The sequence below is a fragment of the Hemicordylus capensis genome, chromosome 8 (assembly GCF_027244095.1).
Source record: "Hemicordylus capensis ecotype Gifberg chromosome 8, rHemCap1.1.pri, whole genome shotgun sequence".
In the NCBI taxonomy this organism is placed as follows: domain Eukaryota; kingdom Metazoa; phylum Chordata; class Lepidosauria; order Squamata; family Cordylidae; genus Hemicordylus; species Hemicordylus capensis.
In genome coordinates this window covers 4,656,224-4,680,629 of record NC_069664.1, presented here as the reverse complement: position 1 = coordinate 4,680,629, position 24,406 = coordinate 4,656,224, and the positions used below count along the sequence as shown (strand labels likewise).

Below are 24,406 nucleotides of genomic sequence, written 5' to 3'. Positions count from 1 at the left end.
TGAGTGGCAGAGGAGCAGATATGGACCTGCTCTCTCCTCTGTTAAAGACGATGTGTTTAAAGGGATGTGTTGTGATTAATCACTTTTTGTGCATATCCCTACACCAAAGCCAAATATTTTTTGGGAGCCAGTGTGGTATAGTAGTTAGAGTGCTGGACTAGGACCGGGGAGACCCGAGTTCAAATCCCCATGCAGCCATGAGACTTGCTGGGTGACTCTGGGCCAGTCACTTCTCGCTCAGCCTAACCTACTCCACAGGGTTGTTGTGAGGAGAAACTCAAAGTATGTAGGATACCGCTCTGGGCTCCTTGGAGGAAGAGCGGGATATAAATGTAATAAATAAATAAATAAATACTTTTGTGTCTATGAACTGTCACTGAAAGAAACTGAATAAGAGCAGTAATCGTTTAAGTTCAGATGTTTTGCCTTCTTATAACAAACACCTCCATTTCAAATAAATAATAACTGCCTTCAGTTGCCCCTTACCCACTTAAAGCCCCTGCCTTGCTCACAATCATCTCCTCCCCCCCCACCGCCGCAAGATCATTAAGACATCATAAAAGTGATCATTTTAAAATTCCACCTTGATCCAGTGGGAAATTTGAGTGGAGGGTTGGGTTTAAAGCACTGCCATTCTTTACATGTTTTAGAAACTACAATAAACAGGAGGCAGTGTTGAAAAGACCAAGAGAAGATGTTACCTTAGCTAGTCTCTCTGGATCACCGGGATGTCTTGGGATCACTTTCTGGAGTCTTTGGAAACCATAGTCAATGGTAGGCTCATTTAAAGCTGAAATGGAAAGAAGGAAAAAAGATTAGACATATAACTCAGGTTAGATCAACAACACTATTTCTTTTTGGGGAAAGGGGAAAAAAGAAATTTTAACAATTTCATTTTTTCTTGCCCCACAAGTAGATGATTTTGTTGGTGTTATGTATTTTTGACAGAAACCATGGTCTAAAATGCCACATTTTGTTTTTACAGTCATGAAGACCATCAGAAAGTATTGAAAACAAACAAACAGCAGTACTGAAAAACAAAACAAAACAGGAAGAAATGCTATTAGAAAAATAGAATATTTAGAGTAGGAAATGACCTTCTAGTCCCCTCACCCCCAAATCAGGGCAGGAAACTGCTACAGCAGGGTTTCTTAACCTTGGGCCCCCAGATGTTGATGGACTACAACTCCCATCATCCCCAGCCATGCCCATTGTGGCTGGGGATGATGGGAGTTGTAGTCCATCAACATCTGGGGGCTCAAGGTTAAGAAACCCTGTGCTACTGCATCCCTGTTAAATGGGTGTGTCCTCACCATCGATCCCCAACAGATGGGCATCCAGCCTCTGTTTGAAAAGCCCAGCACTGCACAGGGCAGGCTGTCCCACTGTCAAACAACTACTGCAGATGGGGAATTCCCCTAATGCAGGGGTAGGCAAACTCCACTCTCCAGCTGTTGTTGAACTACAGCTCTCAGAAAATAAAAGTAAAGTAAAGAACTAAAAAGACTGGGCGTTTTAGTCCAACACCAACTGGAAAGCCCAGGTTGCCTATCCTTGTACTCAAGCCTAGGCTAAACCGGCTTCTGTGTGACTGGAACCTGGAAAGAAACCAAAACAGAAGTCATCGGACCCTCTTCTCTGCCAGTCTTTCGCCCAAGTCAAATACCCTGGTGGGCCAGAACCAACCATGACTTGGTATGCAAGGGTCAAAGTAGCTTTGCAGCGCATTAATGATTACATTAAAATTCATTATTAAAAATATTAATGGAAGCAATTATTAGTTACTCAAAAATATTAATGAAAGCAATTAGTTACCTACAGCAATTAGTTAACTCGTAGCAACCTTTCCTCTTCCCTGTCCACCGTGTACTTTCAATCTTTGCAAAGGTCAGTTTTGAAAGTGGGGCAACCCCCACCAGGTCCATGGGCCAAGGTGGCATTTTGCACCTCACCTCAGGCACCACAATGCGTTGGGCCACCCCTGGGACCAGCAAAAAAGTCCCCACGGGCCAGATCCGGCCCCCGGACCTTATGTTGTGCAGGTCTGCTTTAACAGAACAATATGGAAGGAAAAAGACATATTTTCCAGCGAAACACACTTTGATTTTCTTTAACATAATGACTATGCTGTTTCACCAAGTTTACACATTACAGAACTGAATCAGTTGAGCAGGGACGCCTTAGACCTGAGAATTTAGCCTTAGCTATACTTAGAATGTTTCTTTCTGACTACTGGGAACCATCCTCAATCACTTAAGGAGTTTAATAATACACATTTCAACTGCCACAGAATCTATTTCCCATTTGGGAGCAGAGTGGAGAAGTTGTGCCAATAATCGTGAGAATTTGTCAGAATCCTCCTGAGATCTTATGCCATGTCTCTCCCTGCATGTGAGTCTAATAGCTTAAGTAAGTAACATGTCCTGGGTCAAGTAAAAGGGATTCTAAAACTACAACACTATTCCAAAAAAACCCACCCTAAAATGTACATATTTAACTAAAAATATCTAATGGGAATATCTAAATGTATTACTCAAGGAAACAATCTGGCTGCTATTCAATATTATTATTATTATTTGGGCGGAGGGGGGGGGAATAGAGCCACCCAAATCATTGTTTTGGTTTGACAGAACCAGAAATATTTTTTTACTTGCTGGCCACATGGCTTCCTGAAAAGCTCAGTTTATTTTAAAGTTTCTAGATCTCAGGAAGGCTGAACAAATTTAGCATCTGCTAAAGATTGAGACATGAAAGGAGGCTTTGAGTGGGTCATCAGTTACCAATGGTTGGAGCCTCTCCAAGTTGGAAACATTAAAGGTGTCCAAAATATATTTGCTAAGACTATTGTGGTTTGAAGAAAGAGGCAAAGTTCAGGAAACATTTTCAGGTTTGTCAGCAGTCAGTTTATTAGGTGTCTGGTATCCTAGAACTTATCTCCCTGACTTCTGTCATGTGCACAAGCTGAACAGAGTAATATATGGAGGGCTCCATCTGACGTATCACCACCAATCGGTGGTTTTAAATGTAACTTTTATGAGATTTTATTGCATTTTAATTTTTGTAGGCCATCTCAAGATAAATAATAAAACCAAGTAAAGGATTTTTTTTAAATCTTTTGAGGAGGTGATGGGTGGGGTGTGGGGAGGCTTTCCACATATTTCAATGTCTTCAGAATATTGTATTCCTAGTTCACAAACATGGAAAAATGTGTGCAATAACCAAAGTGTAATATTTTATTGCACTTTGTGTGGAATGTTATTGCTGATGTGTGAAATAACCAAAGTGCAATAATAGTTTATTGCACTTTGTGTGGAATATTATTGGTTATGTGTGAAATAACCAAAGTGCAATATTAGACAACTGATACAAGTTGAAAAGATGATTGATTCATCTCCACATAATCCAGAGACACAGGGCCAGTTCAGACCCTGGCAGACCAATGCTGGGCTAATGCAACGATGCTCCCATGCAAGAAAGTCACATAGCCAAGTGGATGCTCAAGATCAGGCTCTTTCTTCCTTGTAATTGCAACCCATTGGTTCTAGTTCTGCCTTCAGGAGCAACAAAGTCCACTTCTCCTTCTATGTGACAGCCCTCCAGATATTTGAAAATAGCCATTGTATCTCCTCTTTGCCTTCTCTTTTCCATGGTAAACACACCTACATTCTTCAACCATTTCTCATAGGAGTTGGTTTCCAGAATCCTCACCATCTTGGTTGTCCTCTTCTGAACTCTGGAATGAGGGCTAGAATGAATGGCTTAAAATGTCAATAAAGTAGACTCTGGATAGACGCCAGGAGGGATTTTCTAACTGTAAGCGCTGTTCAAGCGCTGCCTCGTGCAACAGTAGACTCTCCTTAGCTGGAGGTTCTCAAACAGAGGCTCGTTGGCCTTCTGTCAGAGATGCTCTACTAGTTCCTTGCATTTATTTATCAGTTTTTACATGTATATCTCACTCATGCTCCAAGGTACCCAGTGGTTATGTTTATCCTCACAACAACCTGTGAGGTAGGTTGAATGTTGGGTCCTAGCTGGATTAGAAGGCCTCCATGATCCCTCCCAACTCTAATCTTCTATGAGCCTATGATTCCATAAAGGAATTGCATGCCCTCCAATTCCAGAATTAATTTGTATAGGTTTTCCTAGTAAGACTAGAACTTGGGAGGAACACAGCACAGGTTAAAGCATGCCAGAGGAACAACCAAAGAATGGAGCTGAGGAAATCCTCTTATTCCTAAACTGGAATCTGGGGCAAACATATTTTAAGAAATAAACCAAAAATCAGTGCCTGCAAATTACAAAACACCACCAGGAATGGGTTTCCAATCTTCGTTAGCTAGCAGGAAAATTCGCCTATCCAGGAGAGAGAGAGAGAGAGAGAGAGAGAGAGAGAGAACACCCCTGACCAGGCCTTGGCAACGCAACCAGTCTGGCGGCTGCTCTCCCACAGCATCTTCAATGATATACCCATCAGAGAGTGAGGAACTGCTGACAGATCCTTAACTACAGCAGTGCTAGCATGACATACTTTGCTGTAACCTATTATAAGTACCCATTACGGGGAACATATGCGTGCCGATAACAGCTCCCACTGTGACATTTAGATTTACCCTTGGAATTTATCTTTAATTTTTATAGTTGTCTTTTTAACAGTTTATGGCTCTCTCCTCTTCAAACAAGCTGTCTCAATGCTGTTCTTGTTCAGCTAATGCCTAATCAGTTTGAACATGAAATGAATATTGGATTTGGTATTAAATATTGAAGAATTCTTCTCTGATCTCCAGCAGTTGCATTCCGAGCTCCTTGCTTTACCATCTTCACAAGCTTCCTTATGGGATGGATCGTAATTCAATGGTAGAGCATCTGCTTTGCATGCAGAAGATGGCAGGTTCAATCCCAGGCATCTCCAAGTAGGGGTGGGAAAGATTTCTGCCTGAAACCTTGGAGAGCTGCTGCTATATCAACATACAGACAATACAGGAGAACCCCATTATTCTCAGGGGTTTTGCGGGGGTGGGGGGCAGCGGATCTGTGAATAATGGGGCATTAAAGTGGATGTAAATTGGGAGGTTCCCGCATCACCCCCAATTGCCCCCCCCAATGGCAAACCGGGCCAAATAAAATGCCATACCATGCTACGCTGCCCTTAAAGAATCCAAGGATACCCCTAACATAAGAACATAAGAACAGCCCTGCTGGATCAGGCCCAAGGAAGCCCATCTAGTCCAGCATCCTCTTTCACACAGTGGCCCACCAGATGCCCCTGAAAAGCCTACAGGCAGGAGATGAAAGGGGCAGGCCCTCTTTCCTGCTGTTACTCCCCTGCAACTGATACTCAGAGGTATCCTGCCTTTGAGGCTGGGGGTGGCCTACAGCCCTCCAACTAGTAGCCATTGATAGACCTCTCCTCCGTGAAGTTACCCAAACTCCTCTTAAAGCCATCCAGGTTGTTGGCTGTCACCACATCTTGTGGCAGAGAATTCCACAAGTTGATTGTGCATTGTATGAAAAAAATACTTAAGTTTGCTGGTCTTAAATTTTCCAGCAATCCATTTCAAGGGATGACCCCTGGTTCTAGTGTCATGTGAGAGGGAGACGAATTTATCTCTATCCATTTCCTCCACACCATGCATGATTCTATAGACCTCTGTCATGTTTCCCCACAGTCGTCTTTTTTCGAAACTGAATAGCCCCAAGTGTTGTAGCCTTGCTGGTGCTCAAGGCTAAACACGAGCAAAACACTTGCCGGAAATTGGCTGGGAATCATGTTTCCCTTTTAAAAATAAAAAAAGCCATAAAATGGCCCCTGGACTCAAAATGGTGGCCAGAAATGACCTCCAACCCCCAACGTGCAGATATGTGGATTTAACCCTTTCCCTGCAATTTCCCTCCCATGAATACTGAGTTCGGGTATCCGTTGCCCGATACACGCAACTGCAGGTGGCTGACCCATGATTAACAAGGATCTCCTGTACTGAGCTAGATGGACAAATAGTTTGACTCAGTGCAAGGCAACGTCCTGTTCTCTGTTCTATGCCACATGCTCCAATATTTCACAGGTAACATGATGACAGGGGAGGTGAAGCAGAATGGGGAGCGATGAGTGAGAATGAGCTGCACCTCTGGCTTGTTCACACACACACACACACACACACACACACACACACACACCTCTTCACAGGCTGTTACTACTTGTTTGTGTGGTGGTTTATTGATGTGCAGATGGATATGTATGCACTGATAAAACACTGCAGAAGATCAGGGATTGATGTGATTTTGATGCAATCATACATGCTGTTGGATCATTCTTTCTGTGTTGTGTTTTACTCATATGCGGAGGTGTATGTGTAAAACAAAAGGAATCTGGATGCAGTCAGACATCCTCTCTGGATGCTTGTGGTCACAAGCATGACTTGTCCCCATAGCTAAGCATGGTCTGCCCTGGTTGCATATGAAAGGGAGACTACAAGTGTGAGCACTGGAAGAGATTCCCCTCAGGAGATGGAGCCACTCTGGGGAGAGCAGAAGGTTCCAAGTTCCCTCCCTGGCAGCATCTCCAAGAGAGGGCTGAGAGAGATTCCTGCTTGCAACCTTGGAGAAGCCGCTGCCAGTCTGTGAAGACAATACTGAGCTAGATGGACCAATGGTCTGACCCAGTAGATGGCAGCTGCCTAAGTTCCTATCTTCCTTGCTGTTGTTGCTGAATCACATTCAGTCTGCTTTTTTTCAAGCATTTTATCAATGCATATTGGTAACGCAGAGGAGGGGGGAAGGTGCAAAGGATGGAACCAATAACTTGGCAATGTTCCAAGATTAGAAACTAATGCAGGGCAGAATGAATCCAAGGAAAATCCACGAATGGGATAGAGTGAATCAACCCATCCCTAATTCCTGCATGCACATTTTTCTCGTTTGCTCAGAAAATAATTTCATCGCTTTTAGAAATCTAAGTTTTCCTCTTTAGTCTTGCCCCTAGCTACATGCGCATAAAGACCACTGCAACCAATGGCTGGCATCCTAACTAGTGAAGTGGACCTCATCAGGAAGATGCATCCTCTCAGTGCAAGGCTTTCAGAGTCCTGCAGCACAGAGTGCGGAAGGGAAGCAAGGTTCTCTGAGCCTTGCTTCCCCCAGAAATTCCCTGTGCAACATGAAAATATGTCCATGAGGGATGTGAAACCCCCAGGGACATACTTTTTGCAGCACAGGACATTAACAGGGAAAGTAAGAATCAGAGAAAATTGTGCCCCCTGCCATGTTCCATGCTGTGCAGCTAAGAAAGCCCTTCACAGCATGGGCACATCTTCCTGGTGCATATCGAATTTGTTAGTCAGGATGTCAGACAATGACATGTACCTGCATCTGACTGGTGGCAAGATTATATCCCCAAGGGATGACTTCCAAAAACAGAGTTTGAGAAATAATATTTTCTTAAAATTTGACTTTATTCTGGGCATTGTCTTGAGTTAATTTTCTGCATTCACACACACAGACACAGACACACACACTTGTTTTAACGTCTCTATATTATAGCTATCTGATACTGTTGTTATGCTCTGATGTTTTTCTTTATATTTTGATGTATTTTAAATTTCCTTCCCCTTTTTCTGGTCAGTAATCAAATAAAGAATTATCTGTCTATCTTATAGACTGTGTGGAGTATTCTCCAACATGTAATATAGGAGGAAAAGGTCTTATTCATTTTGGTAACATAGAAATCTGTAGTGATTTTTAAAAAATCATATCATGATCATAATAGGCTTTGGACATCACTAATATCATGATTAGAGGAGAAAGCAACATGCTGGGTTAATTGTGTAGCTTGGAAGTTCTTGTTTTATTGTTCTGTGCTCCCGCCCCCACTTTAAACTGTTCTGCAATCAGCCACGACAAGCTGGGGGAATTGCTTACACCAGGTGCAGCTGTACTTAATAGTTGTGTTTATTGCTTTGCTTGTCATGATCTACTTAGATAGAGCGACGGAGAAATTGCCTGATTTCCCCCCTGCTAATTTTCTGTAGCATCTTCTAGCGTAGAACAGCAAAACAACCTCTCTCCATTTGGAAAACATTATTTTGCTCTTTTCTTGGGTGTGCTCTGTTGGTCAAACTGCAGCAGTGGCCTGAGATACTTTTCAAAAAGCAGTGACTTTTCCATAAAATAGCACATGATCCATATTATGTACACACAGAGAGAGAAAGAGCTGCCACTGTCCATTTCTCACCACAACACTATCTCACAAACAAAACAAACCACAACTCAAGGAAGGCACCCACAAGTTCTGCCTTTGTCGATCTGAGATCCAGCAAACCAGAAAGTTATAGCAGCAACAGCACAGCATATTATATACTTAGTGCTGAGAAAAGAAAACCACAAAATCAAACATTCCTTGAGTCCTTCCTCCTCTCCTGATGTATGGACTCTCTCTGCCTCACAGTCTCTTTGAATACATTTTGAATTGGCGATTTCTTCCAAAAGTGTCCCCACTCAATCCTCCTTCCCCCCAACCACTGGGAGCATAGTTGCCCATGGCAAAATTTGATTTGTATGATAACAATTCAACCAAGAAGCAAGGAAATCAAAGACAGCTGAGCTCCAGTGCCAGAAAACCAATCAGAATGGGAGAAACAGGTGCTCCCACCTGAATCACCCCCAGGTGATGAGGACACAAGGGCTGGTCTTGTGGTAGCAAGCAGGCATTGCCCCCTTTGCCAAGGAGAGTCTACCCTGGTTTTATTTGAAAGGAAGACTACATGTGTGAGCACTGTAAGATATTCCCCTAAGGATCTTGCTGCCATAAAGACACAACAGTGAGATCACTGTTCACACCTACCATCTGAAGCCCAGTCACAACAAGTTGATTCCCTCATTGAGTATCAGGCCTACATTTGAATAGTTGCACAATGGCTTACATAGGAACATAACATAGGAATCTGCCATATACTGAGTCAGACCATTGGTCCAGCTAGCTCAGTATTGTCTTCACAGACTGGCAGCAGCTTCTCCAAGGTTGCAGGCAGGAATCTCTCTCAGCCCTATCTTGGAGAAGCCAGGGAGGGAACTTGAAACCTTCTGCTCTTCCCAGAGCGGCTCCATCCCCTGAGGGGAAGATCTTGCAGTGTTCACACATCAAGTCTCCCATTCATATGCAACCAGGGCAGACCCTGCTTAGCTATGGGGACAATTCATGCTTGCTACCACAAGACCAACTCTCCTCTCCATAAGCTCCACTAGCAACACAACTCCCCTCATGCTCTGAAATTCATTCTGCTAGTTCATAGAACATAGGAGGCATAGGAAAACATAGAACATAGAACATAGGAGGCTGCCATATACTGAGCTCCATCCAGGTCCATCTAGCTCAGTATTGTCTACACAGACTGGCAGCGGAGTCTCCAAGATTGTAGGCAGGAGTCTCTCTCAGCCCTATCTTGGGACCTTCTGCATGCAAGCATGTAGATGCTCTTCTCAGAGCAACATCTTCCAGTGCACACATGTAGTCTCCTATTCAAATGCAAACCAGGGTAGACCCTGCTTTGCGAAGGGGGCTATTTATGCTTGGTACCACAAGCCCATTGGTCCATCTAACTCAGTATTGTTTACACTGACTGGCAGCAGCTTTTATGGTTTCAGGCAGGAGTCTTTCCCAACCCAACCTGGAGATGTTGCCATGGATTGAAGCTGGGACCTTCTGCATGCAAAGCAGATGCTCTTCAACTGAGCGATGGCCCCATTGATTGAGATCCAGGTTGATCCAGTTAAAACAGAACAACAACAAAACCTCGCACAGATAAGCAGAGTGGCCAGCTCTGAAGCTGTTATTGGATTACAACTTCTATCACTGGCTACGGTGGCAAGGGATTATGGGAATTGTAGTCCAGCAACAGCTGGAGGGCCAAGGTTGTGCAAATCCCAAGGTAGAGCATTTTCCCCTAAAAAATGCTGTACACATTTAGAAGTGAAACAAAATACAGAGAGCAGATTCAACACCATGTTAAATATAAGCAATTGCAATAATAATAATAATAATAATAATAATAATAATAATAATAATCAGCCCCCTCCCCACACGTTAGACCCCACTGGAGCATTGTTTTCACATACCTGTATAAATAAATCTACCAGGGGCTCCTTTGCAAAACTGTTTGGATTTGTACGATAATGTTACTTCAACCACGCCAGGGATGTGACGAGGGGGGGTCTGGACACGGATGGCATGAGGGGTTATCAGCTGGGAAGCATCAAGGAGAGAAAAGCAGTCAGGATGCAGGAAAACGTGACAGAAGCAGGACTGGTAGCGAAACGTTGCAGTATATCCACAGTCCCTATGAAGAGTGATCCTACTCAGGGCTCCAGACGGATGGGGACAGGAGGTTTGTAGAGCTACTCTTGGGAAGAGGGGAGTTTGGGGAGAGGAAAGGAGAAAAGGGCACTTTCTTCTTTCCCACTCCCTTGAGGCCTTCACTTGCTTAGCTATATAACTGCTCTATTGCCAAGCAGGAAAGAGCCCCTTTCCTTCTCCTCCCGTCGAAAGGATAGTACCTAGGAGTCCCATGGCATGGATCTCTACAACCCCAGTCCTTCCCTCCTAGAAGCTGTTACAGCAGGACAGTTCCAATTCTGGCTCTCCCCTTCTCCATTTCCCCTTGTAAAAAACAAACAAAAAAAAACCCCAAGACTGAAAATCTGGCTCAAGAACCCTGGGTGTTGGTGCTTGGTATTAACGGCAGGGGAGTAACTATCATTGGGCAAGGGAAGACAGTTGTCTGGGGGCCCATGGCCTTGGGGGCCCCCCAGGGGCAAGTCACATGACTGACTCCCCCAGCCGCGCACCTGCCTGGGCTTCCTTCAGTTGTATTCGTCCTCCAAAATTGATGTGGGTGTTAAAACCTGGACCTACCAGAACAGCATGTCTTTCTCTAGTACCATTAAATGACTTGCATCGTCCACAATTTACAAAATCTTTTAAAAAATAATTTAGGATGATGTTCTATTGTGGCACATAGGGGTGTGTGTGTGTGTGTGTGTGTGTGTGTGTGTGTGTGTATCTGCTTTTTGTTACCACTATTCAGCCTCATTTAAGATTTCTTTACTTCATGAGCTGAGCTTCAGCGGGGGGAGGGGCATTTTAAAATCTTGTCTCTGGGCCCCCTCCAACCTTGCTATGCCCCTGATTAACGGGTCTTGCTTTAGAACAGGGACCCTCCATTAAAAAATAAGAATAATCAGACTTTTGTTCAGAGCACTGTGCATATCCACTTTGCCACAGATTTCAGATTTCTCAGTTCATTAACAGCTTTTCCATCCCTGGCAGTTACAAAGTGAACGTACGCATTGATAAAACACTTCAAAAATAAATAAATCTTGGTTTGATAATAACAGGGGTGTAGCGACCGGCAACCATTCAGCAAGGGGGACAATTGTCCCCAGGCCCCAAGGGTGTGGGGGGCACCAAAGCTCCCCCTTGCCCTTGGCCAGGGCACCCCAGCCAGCAAGTAAAGGGCTCGCCAACTGGGAGCATGAGGCACACCCCTCTCCTCTCCAGCCAGTATCTCAATGAAATGCTGTCTGGGGGAGGATGGACTCTCCCCCTCAGCATTTGCCCCTCCCCTGCGTCTGACATCAGACACAAGGGGGCAGGGCCAGTGCTGAGAACCGGTCTGTTACAGCCCTGGCAGAGTTTATTTATCCCTGTCAGCAGTTGTTGGAATCTCCTTTCCATTTCAGGGGAAAGAGCTCCCTTTCGGTGATTGCACCAACCATTGACAGGGGAAATTAAATGCTGCCAGGGCTGGGACAGCCCCATTCTTACTCGGCCCCGCCCCCTTATGTCTGACACTAGATGCAGGGCGTGTGGCTTGCGGTGCACACAAAGGAACACCCAGGGGGTGTTCCAGGGGGACTTTGTCCCCCCAATCCCCACCAAGCTCCTGCCAAGTAAAGGGGGACTTTGTACCCCAGTCCCTGCCAAGCTCCCTTCACCCCTGGATGGCAACAAGCACATATGCACACCGCCAGTAAAGCACCACGTCAAAGGACTTTCATAAGCACAACTGGATCAAAGCGGCATGCTTGCAGGGTTTGGTCAGTGCACACTGTACATCAGTAATATGGGGAGCAGGGAGAAATGGGTTATCTGAAACCTCCACAGTTCGAACATGCGGTTTGCGGTGGCTTTTGGTCCCTTCCTTCAGTTCAATTCAGAAACTGGACCATAGATGCATTGCTAAAAGACTGGCTGACATCCAGACTGATGAGGGTTGCTCAAAATGGTGCTCTTGAACAAAAGTCCCCTGCAAAATATACAAGGCAGCCCACAGGTGCATGTTTGTCCCCCAGTCCAAGACAGATCATCCTGGAGAGAATCCATCTATGTGGTCACTAAGAATCGACACCGACTTGACAGCACTTAATCAATCAATCAATCAATCAATCAATCAACACTAGTCGGGAATGCAAGCTCCAGACTTAGCGCAACAACCACGACATGATTAATCTAGGCATAGCAGAGGCAGCTGCTTGCATGGGGAGCATGTGCTTTGGGGGGACTGGCATATGTGTGAACCCTACTGGAAATTAAAAAAACAGGGTTGCTTACCTCGCTCCATACAAGCATTGTCCCAAACACAACCTGCAGCCCATCAAAGAAGTTGTCCCCTATGATGATCACCATGGCGCCACCTGTGGTCCAACCTTCACTTGGACTAATTGCTTTGATGCAGGGAGTCGCTGCAGGGAGAAGAAAAAAGATAAAAACAGGAGATTGCGGACTCAGTTTTCTAGTACAGGCAACAAAGGATCCTTTTTCGACATGATGGTGCCCACAGCGCACAGGGCACATTTCCAAATTCTGGACACAATCTGGGGAAGTATTTTCCATGAAAGGTCATTGATATGAAAGGGGGACTCCACAAGAGCAGTGCTGTGTTGTTATGGGACACCCTTTTCTTATGATGGGGCTGCCACAGAACACCATGCAGGATTATGCTCTTTGAACTGTGTTATAATTCCTTGCCTTTATCCTGCAGTATGTCAGATAGATAGATAGATAGATAGATAGATAGATAGATAGATAGATAGATAGATAGATAGATAGACAATACACAATCAAAAACTGTGTTCTACCTGGGTTTAAGAACATAAGAACAGCCCTGATGGATCAGGCCCAAGAATGCCCATCTAGTCCAGCATCCTGTTTCACACTGTGGCCCACCAGATGCCTCCGGAAGCCACAGGCAGGAGTTGAGGGCATGCCCTCTCTCCTGCTGTTACTCCCCTGCAACTGGGAGCATCCTGCCTTTGAGGCTGGAGGTGGCCCACAGCCCTCCGACTAGTAGCCATTGATAGACCTCTCCTCCATGAATTTATCCAAACCCTTCTTAAAGCCATCCAAGTTGTTGGCTGTCACCACATCTCGTGGCAGAGAATTCCACAAGCTGATGATGCTTTGTGTGAAAAAGTACTTCCGTTAGCTGGTCCTAGATTTCCCGACAATCAATTTCATAGGATGACCCCCGGTACTAGTGTTATGGGAGAGGGAGAGGAATTTCTCTCCGTCCACTTTCTCCACACCATGCATGATTTTATAGACCTCTATCATGTCTCCCCTTAGTTGCCTCTTTTCCAAACTAAAAAGCCCCAGATGTTGTAGCCTTGCCTCATAAGGAAGGTGCTCTAGGCCCCTGATCATCTTGGTTGCCCTCTTCTGCACCTTTTCCAATTCAACAATGTCCTTTTTTAGATGTGGTGACCAGAACTGTACGTTTGGGAGCTGTGATCCCAATTTTTGGTTGTGTGGAAGCAAGGTAAGAGGAAAACCTGAGCAGAAGTGATGCTGTGGAAGAGGAAAAGGAGGAAAAGGTTCCCAGGTTTTCCTCCTACCTGGCTTCCACACAATCAAAAATTGGGAGCACACGCAGCTCCCAAACCTGGCTAGAACACAGTTTTTGATTGTGTGAATGAAAATCATTATTTATAATTGCCCAATTACAATTCTCTGGACTCACAGAGTAAAAATTCATGTAAGTTTGCCCCTTTGAGGCAATAAACTTGGAGTCAAAAAGATAAATGAAGCTGTTCTCATGCAAAGCCAAGAGCGGGCTAAGGCACTTGGCCTTCTCTTAGGAGCTTGTAAGAACTGGCAGGATTGTGCCCAATCCCGGCAGTGCTTCGGCGGCAAACCCACCTGCAGGTCCAGCCTCCTAAACAAGGTTAGGGGAGCGAGCTTTCCTTTAGCCCCATTTTCCTGATCATGTGCCTGGGCCAGTGGGAGATTATCTGGGCACATGGGGAGCATGCCCAGCAAGGACTGATGGATCATCTGCGGGGAAGGTAAGTTTGAACAGCCCTCCCTGCCACCCACTCTTAAGGCCTTCTCACTGATCGCGAGAAAGGGCTCAGTATCTATTGCCAGAAACTATAGAGAAGTTATCATTTCCACTGAGTCAAGCATCTCTCTCTCTCTCTCTCTCTCTCTCAGAGAATTTTTACAAAGATTTTTTTTATTACCAGAGGAGTTCATCTGCTACCTTTCAAGTGGAGCACATCTGCACATTTCTATGGATTTTAAGTCAGTTTAACAGTCATGGCTTCCTCCAAAGAATTCTGAGAACTGCAGCCTGGCTCAAGTACGGAGATTTCTCTGTTAGAAATCCCTGCTCTCACTGTACCTCACAGGACGACAACTCTGAGAATTGCCTGAGGAGAGAGAAAGACTACTAAACCAGCTCAAATCCGTAGTGCTTTAGAGAGCCAGGATGTTGAAGCAGTTAGAGTTTTGGAATAGGAGGGGGAAGATCTGGGTTCAAATCCTTGCTCAGCCAGGAACCACGCTGGGTGGCCTTGAGCCAGTCATTCTCTTTCAGATCACCTAGTTCACAAAGTTGGTGTGATAATTTAATGGAAAGTGTTAGAACCATTTATGCCACCCTGAGTTCTTTGTGGGAAGGAGTTTGATTGAGATATAGTGCAGCTATGTTTTTCGAGAGAGTGCTTAGGAAATGCATCACACAATGACTTTGTCCATTCCCTGCCAGCAGCTAATCAGATGATATCGCTAAGGTGCAGCCTTGGGGAATTAAATTTATTTCGGCCAGGCATGAACATGTGATGTCTGTCTCACTGGAGGGAGAAAAGCCAATTGTAACAAAGGATGAATTAGCTCAGTGGCAGATCACATATTTTGCATTTGGAAAGCTGGGATGTGCAGAATCCCCTTGAGCAAGTTCACGTGTCTTACAGAAACCCTGTTGGCTTCTCTTGGAAATTGACCGCTTGGGAGGAAGGCTGAGGTTCGCTTCAGATTTCACTTTTTGTGACATTTAGGGGCCAAGGAACTCCCAGGCTCATGCATGGAATGACTTTACTTACATTCTTGAGCCAGGCTTTTTGAGTTAAAGGATCTCAGAAGGCAGAACTGGGATGAACCCCTTCCTGAGAACCCGGAAAGTTCATACCCATCAGACCATAGAATTCCAGGCTAGTCCAACCAATGATCCAGGCAACAATAAAATATGTAAATAAAATAATCAAGTAGATAATATGTAACATTTAACAATTAAGGACAGGCCTACATATCTGGATAAGTGCTAGAGATGTGGAAAAAATGGATGTGAGTCTCTTGCACATTTTCTGGAGCTATTCTAAAATACGGACCTTTTTGGAAAATGTGGAACAAAGTATAAATGATGGGGATGTGAAAATCGATTCAAATTTGAATAGATTTGACTTGAAACTGGGTAATTTGAGTGATTCCAATTCGAATTGAAACACCCCTTAAAAGGGCAATTTGATTCAAATTTGAACTGAATTTTTCAAATTTGATTTAAATTCAATTTGAGAACCATTTGACATCTTTTAAAAACCATTCAGGCTGATTGGTTACAAAAAGGCACCAAAACAGGGTTGAATTGATTCAAATTTGATTAAAATTCAAATCAAAATTTCAGACCCAATTCTATTTTGATTTGAATTCAAAATGAATAGAAAAATTCATTTTGAGAACATCTCTATAATTTCTTAATGTTTCCCTCTTTTTTTTTTTTTTTGCTTGGAGACTTGAACACAATTATTTTGAAGGAGGGTAGAGAACTGATAAGGCATCTAGATTAACCATAAGTACAAGCTGTAAAGATTCAAAGTCTCTACCATGGGATGAGTGGATTTTGATAGTATGGGACATTGCAATTATGGTGAAATTAACAAATTATCTATGGTATAGAGAAGGGAGACAGCCAGACAATGAGTTTGTGCACAAATTGTCATTATTTATCCAATATTGGAACAATAAATTTCAGGATAATGTTCAGCCATTTGTGCTACTGGATTCACTCTAAGAATAATTTAATCTTAGGAAAGCAGAATGGAAGAGGAGGAGGATCACAGAGACTGAGGCTGTGTTTGGACATCACAAGAAAACCTGAGGCAAACTCACCTCAAGTTGACCCCTCGTGACTTCTGAATAGTCGAAGCTGCAGTTCCAGGACCCAACCACAGTTCTGATCCCTATCCCCAGCCTCAAGATGAACCTTCAGTTTTATGTATGGTTCGCTTACCAATCCAAGGATCTGGAGGCTGGAGTGTGTCATCTGGTTTGGGCAAGTTGCCCAAATGGAGTTAAGGGAGGAAGCTCCTCCCGCAGCTTAAATTTCATTGGCTGGCATGGCTTTCCTTCCTGGGTCCCACAAAGCCAGCTCGGCCAGTTTCCACCCCCTTCCAGGCTCGGTGAGTACAGCTCCAGCTCCTCTGGGAGCGCATCAGGAGACGGAGAGGAGAACTGCAGGTTAACTGAACTCGTGGTTAGTAACTACATCCGAATGGGCCATGAGTTTATGATGTAAGCATTATTAATAATTAAGGAAGGAAACATTAATTTAGTGAGGCTCATGAGGCTGACGTGTTTACGTCGAAAAGTTGTTTTAAGTTTGACTTATTTTTTTTAAATAAAGAAGGTCTAGTTGCAGATCCATCATGTGTATTGAGCCGCCTGTATTCTAGTTAATTCATTAATTTAGTGTTAACTATTAAACACTATTGCATATTAACACTAGTTGAATACTTATAAATGTATTCCTTTGTCTTGTTTTACGATTCACTTTGTTAAGTGAAATATATTTTTAATAAAAGTTTAAAAAACCTACTAAGGCAGGGGTTCTCAGCTTTGGGTCCCCAGATGTTGTTGGACTACAACCCCAGAGCGGCTCTGTTGGTATTAAGCAGCCGGGCTCTCTGTTTGCCCAGCTGCATTTGCTTAGAGACAGGAAGTTCCTTGTTCCTAGCAGGAAATGGTGTCTGACCATGTGTGGACATCATCTTGAGTGGTCAGTTCTGCCTTCCTCCCTTTAAAGTGCCTGCTCTCCACTGCCCTGTATGTGCATTAAACACTTTGTGCACATCCCTAGTTTTATGGCTTCTCTCTTCATTCAAGCAAACTGGTTACCAAGCAGCCAGGGTGGGAGCAAAAAAGAGGGGACAAATGGGAGGGCTGAGGAGTGGTGGGGTAGCACAAGGAGGAGCCGGGGTAGTAGTGGCAGTAGGTAAGAAAAAACAAAGTTAAAAAAACGATTCCGCGGCTCCAGAGAAGCAAATACACAAAATTGGAGGGGGGGGAGTGTCTGATGTTCATCTATTGAACCACGCCCCTGCTGACCTTGCTATGCCCCTCCATCTAAGTCAGGGCTGCACAACATTGGCTCTACTGCTGTTGTGGGACTACAACTCCCATCATCCCCAGCCACAGTGTCCAATAGTGGAGATGCCAGGGAATGAACCTGAGACTAGGGATGTGCAAACAGGTTTGAATCCGAACTGGTTCCAAGTCAAGCCGGTTCAGTTCGATGGCTTGATCTTGATCCAACCCCCCCCCAATTCGGTTTGACATCGGACTGGACCCCCCCTCCCCGGCCATGTGGGAGGTTCGCGGATATTTTAAAAAACTCTTTTTGTACTTGTCCCCACCAGAGTGCTTCTGCAAGGCTGTGGGGGGAGGGGTCCATGGAGATTCCCCCTCCCCCTTCCATTGGGGTTCCCACTCCCCCCACCCCCATGCTCTACCAGTGAGTTATGGCCCCATTCCATTAAAAAAAGAAGGTCTTTCCCAGCTCTACCTGGAGATGCTGGCGGGGATTGAAACTGGGACATTTGGCTTGCAAAGCAGATGCTTTACTCCTGAGCTATGGTCACTTCCATGGTTTGTTTAGGATAACCTCAATTTCTTGCATTGGAGATGACTGCATTTACAGCCAGGCCATAGGGCAGTACCCCCAGATGATGTATAACCCCATGGAAAATGCTCTTCCTCAACTCACCCATAACGCCAACTCACCATCTCAAAGAACCAAACAAAAACAAATAATCTCTTCCTTGCCTCACTGAAGTTAATAAGGCGTCCATTCATTATGGGCACTTAACCGCATGCTATTAACACCTGGTAGACCAACTTGAGTCTGGAGAAAAGCAAACCGCATAGGTAATTCTGCAGTTGTTTCAAAAACAATATCATAGCAAAAAAACCAAAAACCACCCTACAACTCTACTCATAAAGAGACAGAGAAATGGCAGAATTCCTGGATCTCTCGTTTGTTGCCCCTCATGCCTGGAACTGCCTTCCACAACAAATGCATGATGCTGCCTCTTTCTCTTACTCCAGATCCCTCTCACTCCAGATCCATCTTTTCCTTGCAGCTTCCAGCACAATCCCTTACAGCCCACAGGCCAGGCCACTAAAGTTTGGCCATCATCAGTACCATCTCAGGGGGCGAAGGCTGATTGTGGTGGCGTGCATGACTTGGTCCCTTGGCTAAGCAGGGTCTGCCCTGGTTGCATTTAAATGGGAGACTAGAGGTGTGAGCACTGTGGGATATTCCACTCGGGGGATGGAGCCGCTCTGGGAAGAGCAGAAGGTTCCAAGTTCCTTCCCTGCCAGCATCTCCAAGATAGGGCTGAGAGAGAGACTCCTGCCTGCAACCTTGGAGAAGCCGCTGCCAGTCTGTGAAGACAATACTGAGCTGGATAGACCAATGGTCTGACTCAGTAGATGGTAGCTTCCTATGTGATTTTTGGCAATGCCTACCCCGCTAGAGATCAGAGGTGCAGCTAGGTAATTTTGGAGCCTTGGGAGGCGTCTCTCCCACTGCAAGTTAAGCATCATTCCTCTACACACACACACATGCACCCTGTGACAAACACAGTATTTTTAACAATGGGATATATTCTTGCAAATATGCAGTAGTAGAATCCTTTCAACACGCAACATTCCCATCCCACATTTTTCTTTCCCCACTCCCATCTCTGCCTCTAAAAGACCCGGCATAGGTCACCATCACACTCAGCCCAGTGCAGTATGGGCCAGTGGCAACCACACCACTCAGGACAGACTAAGGAGGATTTGGGGACCCCAGGGTGTGTGGAGGCCCTGGACTTTGGCCCTGAAGTCCGGGGGGAAGAGTGCCACTGCTAGAGATGGCAAATTGGTGATAGCTTTGTTGCGCTTACAGCTTTCTCTGGGTCATCACCCTTCTTCGTCCCTCTGCCCAAATGATCAAGGTAAAATTCTAGTCCTTTTTTGCAAAGAGGAAAGGGTCAGGGTCAAGGTTACAGCAACAGTGAACAAACTGTTGTACTCTTTCCCCGGAGTAATCTTTGGAGGACAGTCCTGCCAATTTTCAGTTCTATTCTTCTGACAACACAGATTTTAAAAAAAATTATTTTATTTATTGTTAAATTTGTGTACTGCCTTTCCTTAAAACAATCCCAAGGCGGATCACACACAAAAATTAAAACAAAACTATTAAAAACACCTAATTAAAATAGTAAGCTAGAATATAAAAACATAGATCTGACTAAAAAGATTTAAAATACAAGCACAATATAGCCATACAAAATACAATACAGCTGCAGTAGATACAATCATATAAAAGCCCAGGTAAAGAGCCAATATTTCACACACTAATAAGTGTGATGTTGCAGGAGTTTTTGTGTTTTTAAAGTGATGAAAAGGGTCCCACGCAGGGACACACACACACCCAGGCACCTCAGAGAAGCCGCCCAGAAGGGGTAATTTTTTTTTTAAATAAAAAATTAAAGAAAAGTTCACACACACCCTCCGGAAACAAACCCGGGGGCGGGGGGTTGATGGGGAGGGGGGGCAAATCTGGCCCAGTCCTGTTCAGCTCCAGCTCAAACTCCAACCATACCGGGCCAGGCGGTTTTGTGCACACCCCTAGAACAAACCCTGGGCCTGTGTAACTGAAATTAATGCGTCCGCTCTTCCTGGACCCTGCCCCCACTTCCCTCCCCTCCCCTCCCTCATTTTTACACATTGATTGTAAGTGCCTCAGGGCAGAAACTTGTCTTCTTGTTGTCTGTACAGTGCTGTGCCTATGGGTGGAGCTATCTAAATCATAAATAACAATGTTAAGAAATCTAACCATGGAGAAAGAGATATTGAAATGGCTTTGTTTATCAATAGCTTGAAGAACCTGGAAATCCCATGCCATTGCCTATATCATAAGTCTGCCTACCAAATCATTTCCATAATTTCTGGGGTTTATGGGATAGGCTGCACACACACAAACACACACAGACTCACTCACTCACTCTCCTTTCATATGTTCAAGGCCTCTGGACTTTACATCCCATCCGATCCCAATATGGTTTTCCAGTCCATAACCAAAGTCAATCCATCACTCCATTCCCAATGTTGACAAGGTCAGAGGTGAAAGGGAGCTTTGGCAGGACTCCAAAAATACGAGACTCCTTTGAACAGCCAGTCAATCACATTCAATCAGTCAAGGAAAAACTGGAAGGCTTCCTAGCTTTGGAATCCTGGGAGTTGCCTTCTACCATTTCACTGCCCGCTGGGGGAGAATTAACACTGCTCCGAATTCTTTACTGATTCAATCATTTTCTTCCAGTTCATTAATTCTCCTTTAGGTTGAGGCAGGGCACATTTTCATGGGGAGGGGACACAACAAAACACTCTAATGAAATAATAGACTAACTTGTCTCTTCTAGTAACGTCACAACGTCTTCTCACTTTCACTAGCTGTGAGGACAGGGCCAAGAGGGGCTTCTCTAGTTATTTTTAACCGGTGCCAGAATGGGGCTGGAAAAGAGTGGAGGCGATTATCCAATTTGAAGCTTAGCAGATCCAGCGATTTGTAATTGCTTGAAAATACACCCGCAGACGGCGGTGATTCCTCGCTTAGCCAAACAAACTAAAATCAATTAGTGTCAGTTTCCTTCTGCGCATTGTTATGCTTTGCGCAGTTTGTTTAAGTGAATGGCTGACACTTTTTCATACACATCTTGGGCTGTTACATTTCTGTTTAACTAAGATGTCATGCCGCTTGATTTGCTCAAAATCAAGTCAAGCCTAGCTGAGCAAGAACTCTCGATTATTTTTTCGCATAACATCCAGTGCTTTGCCTCTTGATTTCTCCATCCTGGAGGAGCAATTATAACATGTAGCGGACACCTGATTTTATTATCCACAAGGGCTGGTTCAGACATTCTGCTGGGCCAGTGATTTTGCTCACAGGAATTCTCTCCTTTCATGAGTGGTGTAACCTGGGAGTGGATAGTTGATAGACTTTAGCCACAGCAAATTACCCAATCTCTAAAAGCTAGGCTATGCATTATGCAGAATACAGGAGAATATGAAGGTATACAGCCTTTGCATACAGACTTGGGATTAGGATGGTGCGAATCAGCTCGAGGTCAAGCCGGTTTGCCATCAAACTGGTCCAGCTAGACCTCAAGCTGACCACCCCACCCCCGGGCTCAATATTATATCCATATTGATAAAATTACATGATGCAAGAGCCAGGGTATATGTGCAGCGGCAACCAAAATGGCCACCACTGGAGGAAAGGCTGGAATAGTCTGAAAATGGGCCAAAGGCCCATTTCAGACTTGAATCGAACCACGCAATTCAGACTTGAATCGAACCACGCAAACCGGTTTTGTTCACACCCCTACTTTGGAATGCAGGTGAGGAAATGCCATTTTTGAACGTTCACCCAAATAAAATATACTAACACTTTTTGGAGAAAGGCTTCTGCTCTACCCTCTTCCTGCAGCTTTTTTTACTTGCAGGGAGGGATTGCAGTGTATACAGAGAAGCATTCAAAAATGTTCCCCACTTGTAGTCTCAAGAGAGTGGGGGGTGCAATCTTTGACGGCATTTACAGAAGCATGGTGTCCAGATCGTGAGAAGGAATTGTTTCTACTCTCTTCTCCACTTGTCCAACCTCACTGGGAATACTGTGGGTACAATTCTGAGCCCTGCATTTTAAGAAGGAGGTTGATAAACTGGAATGGGTCCAGAGGAGGGCAACCAAGATGGTAAGAGGTCTAAAGATATGTGAAGAATCCAAGGGAAAGAGTTGTGGCATGCAAGGACAAGGCAATGGAGTGGAATCAGGAATATTAATAGTTTAATGGAATAGATATCATGTACAGAGGGGCAAGTGCAGACTGCTTTTCCATGCTCTTGCTGCTGGCTGTTTGTTAGCTCTGCCTCTACTCCAGGGCTGCAATACAAGTAACTAAAGCCCCATTCAAAAGCTGTCTTGGACTAAGGAATGGGTTAACCAGAAACACCATGACATGAAAACCAAGTATCTAAAGGCTGACACATAGAAGAAGTCAGTTTGTCCTCTGCTGCTCCTGAGGGCAGAACTAGAACCAGTGAGTTGAAAATGCAAGGAAGCAGATTCAGGGAAGACATTAGGGAGAATTAGGGAGAGGAGAGCTGGTCTTGTGGTAGCAAGCATGACTTGTCCCCTTAGCTAAGCAGGGTCCACCCTGGTTGCATATGAATGGGAGACTTGATGTCTGCGTACTGGAAGATCTTCCCCTGCTCTGGGAAGAGCATCTGAGGTTCCAAGTTCTCTCCCTGGCAACATCTCCAAGACAGGGCTGAGAGAGACTCCTCAGCTCCGTCTGTTCCTTTGAGAAGCCGCTGCCAGTCTGTGAAGACAATACTGAACTAGATAGACCAGTGGTCTGACTCAGTATATGGCAGTTTCCTAGCACTTAGCAATAGCAATAGCACTTACATTTATATACCGCTCTATAGCCGGAGCTCTCTAAGTGGTTTACAATGATTTAGCATATTGCCCCCAACATTCTGGGTACTCATTTTACCGACCTCGGAAGGATGGAAGGCTGAGTCAACCTTGAGCCCCTGGTCAGGATCGAACTTGTAACCTTCTGGTTACAGGGCGGCAGTTTTACCACAGCGCCACCAGGGGCTTATGTTCTTATATTCCTAATTTCCTAACTGTACAGGCTACACCACCTAATGGCACAGTGGGGAAACGACTTGGCTAACAAGCCAGAGGTTGCTGGCTCAAATCACTGCTGGTATGTTTCCCAGACGATGGGTAACACCTCTATCAGGCAGCAGTGATATAGGAAGTTGCTGAAAGGCATAATCCCATACTGCGTGGGAGAAGACAGTGGAGAACCCCTCCCGTATTCTACCAAAGACAACCATAGGGCTCTGTGGGCACCAGGAGTCGACACCAACTCGACGGCACACTACTTTACTTTACAGGCTGTTCAACAGTGCAGCAGTCTGCCTCATGCAGGGGTAGGCTGTCCTTCACTGAAGGTCTTCAAATAGAGGCTGGATATCTGTCAGGGATGCTGTAGCACAGGGTTTCTTCACCTTGAGCCCCCAGATGTTGTTGGGCTACAACTCCCAGAATCCCCAGACATGGCCTTTGTGGCTGGAGATTCTGGGAGTTCTATTCCAACAACATCTAGGGGCCCAGAAACCCTGCTGTAGCAGTTTCCTGTAATAAGCGGGGGGGGGGGTGTCTAGAAGACCTCCAAGATCATTTCCAACTCTACCATCATTATCTGATTCTATCATCTATACTCCTGTATTCTTTTTCTCTCTGGATCGAAATCCACCACTAAACAAGAGGCAGTTAGCTCTGCTTGGGTGTGGGGGAGGGGAAGAGGCACATGGGGAGATCAGATCAAAGAGATGCAGTAGAACATGCATACATTATGCACAGACATTTAACAGTGTATGGAAGCCAATTGCAGAGAAAGCTTGGTTGAATCCACTCGCCCACTCCATGTGCTCCTTGTAACATTTGCACAAAGGTGGAAGCTTTGTGCAAGTGTTACGAGGAGCACATGGAGCAGGGAAGTGGATTCAACAAAGCTTTCTCTGCACTTGGCTTCCATGCACTGTTAAATGTCTGTGCCTAATTTATTTGGATCAGATTAGAATTTGATTTGAATTTGAAGTGCATTTTTGGAAAAACATTTTTTAAAAATCATTTCATGTACATCTCTAGTATGCAATGAAAGGCATGGAAATTGGGAACAGGGACAGCATTGCAAAATGACACTGTCCCTGTTCAGGAGTTCATCACAGCATTTGCAC

General features: G+C 44.8%; 1 protein-coding gene across 3 annotated transcripts in view; it reads right to left on the bottom strand.

Moving 5' to 3' along the window:
- The window catches only part of EBF2 (EBF transcription factor 2), a 320,570-nt gene that overhangs the window by 33,075 nt on the left and 263,089 nt on the right, over positions 1-24,406 (bottom strand). For all 3 annotated transcript variants that reach the window (XM_053269072.1, XM_053269073.1, XM_053269074.1), the window contains exons 9-11: positions 12,599-12,729; positions 10,105-10,231; positions 702-790 (exon numbers count right to left, since the gene is read on the bottom strand). In XM_053269072.1, coding sequence (XP_053125047.1) covers positions 702-790; positions 10,105-10,231; positions 12,599-12,729 — 347 coding nt within the window. The remainder of the gene's footprint in view (positions 1-701; positions 791-10,104; positions 10,232-12,598; positions 12,730-24,406) is intronic.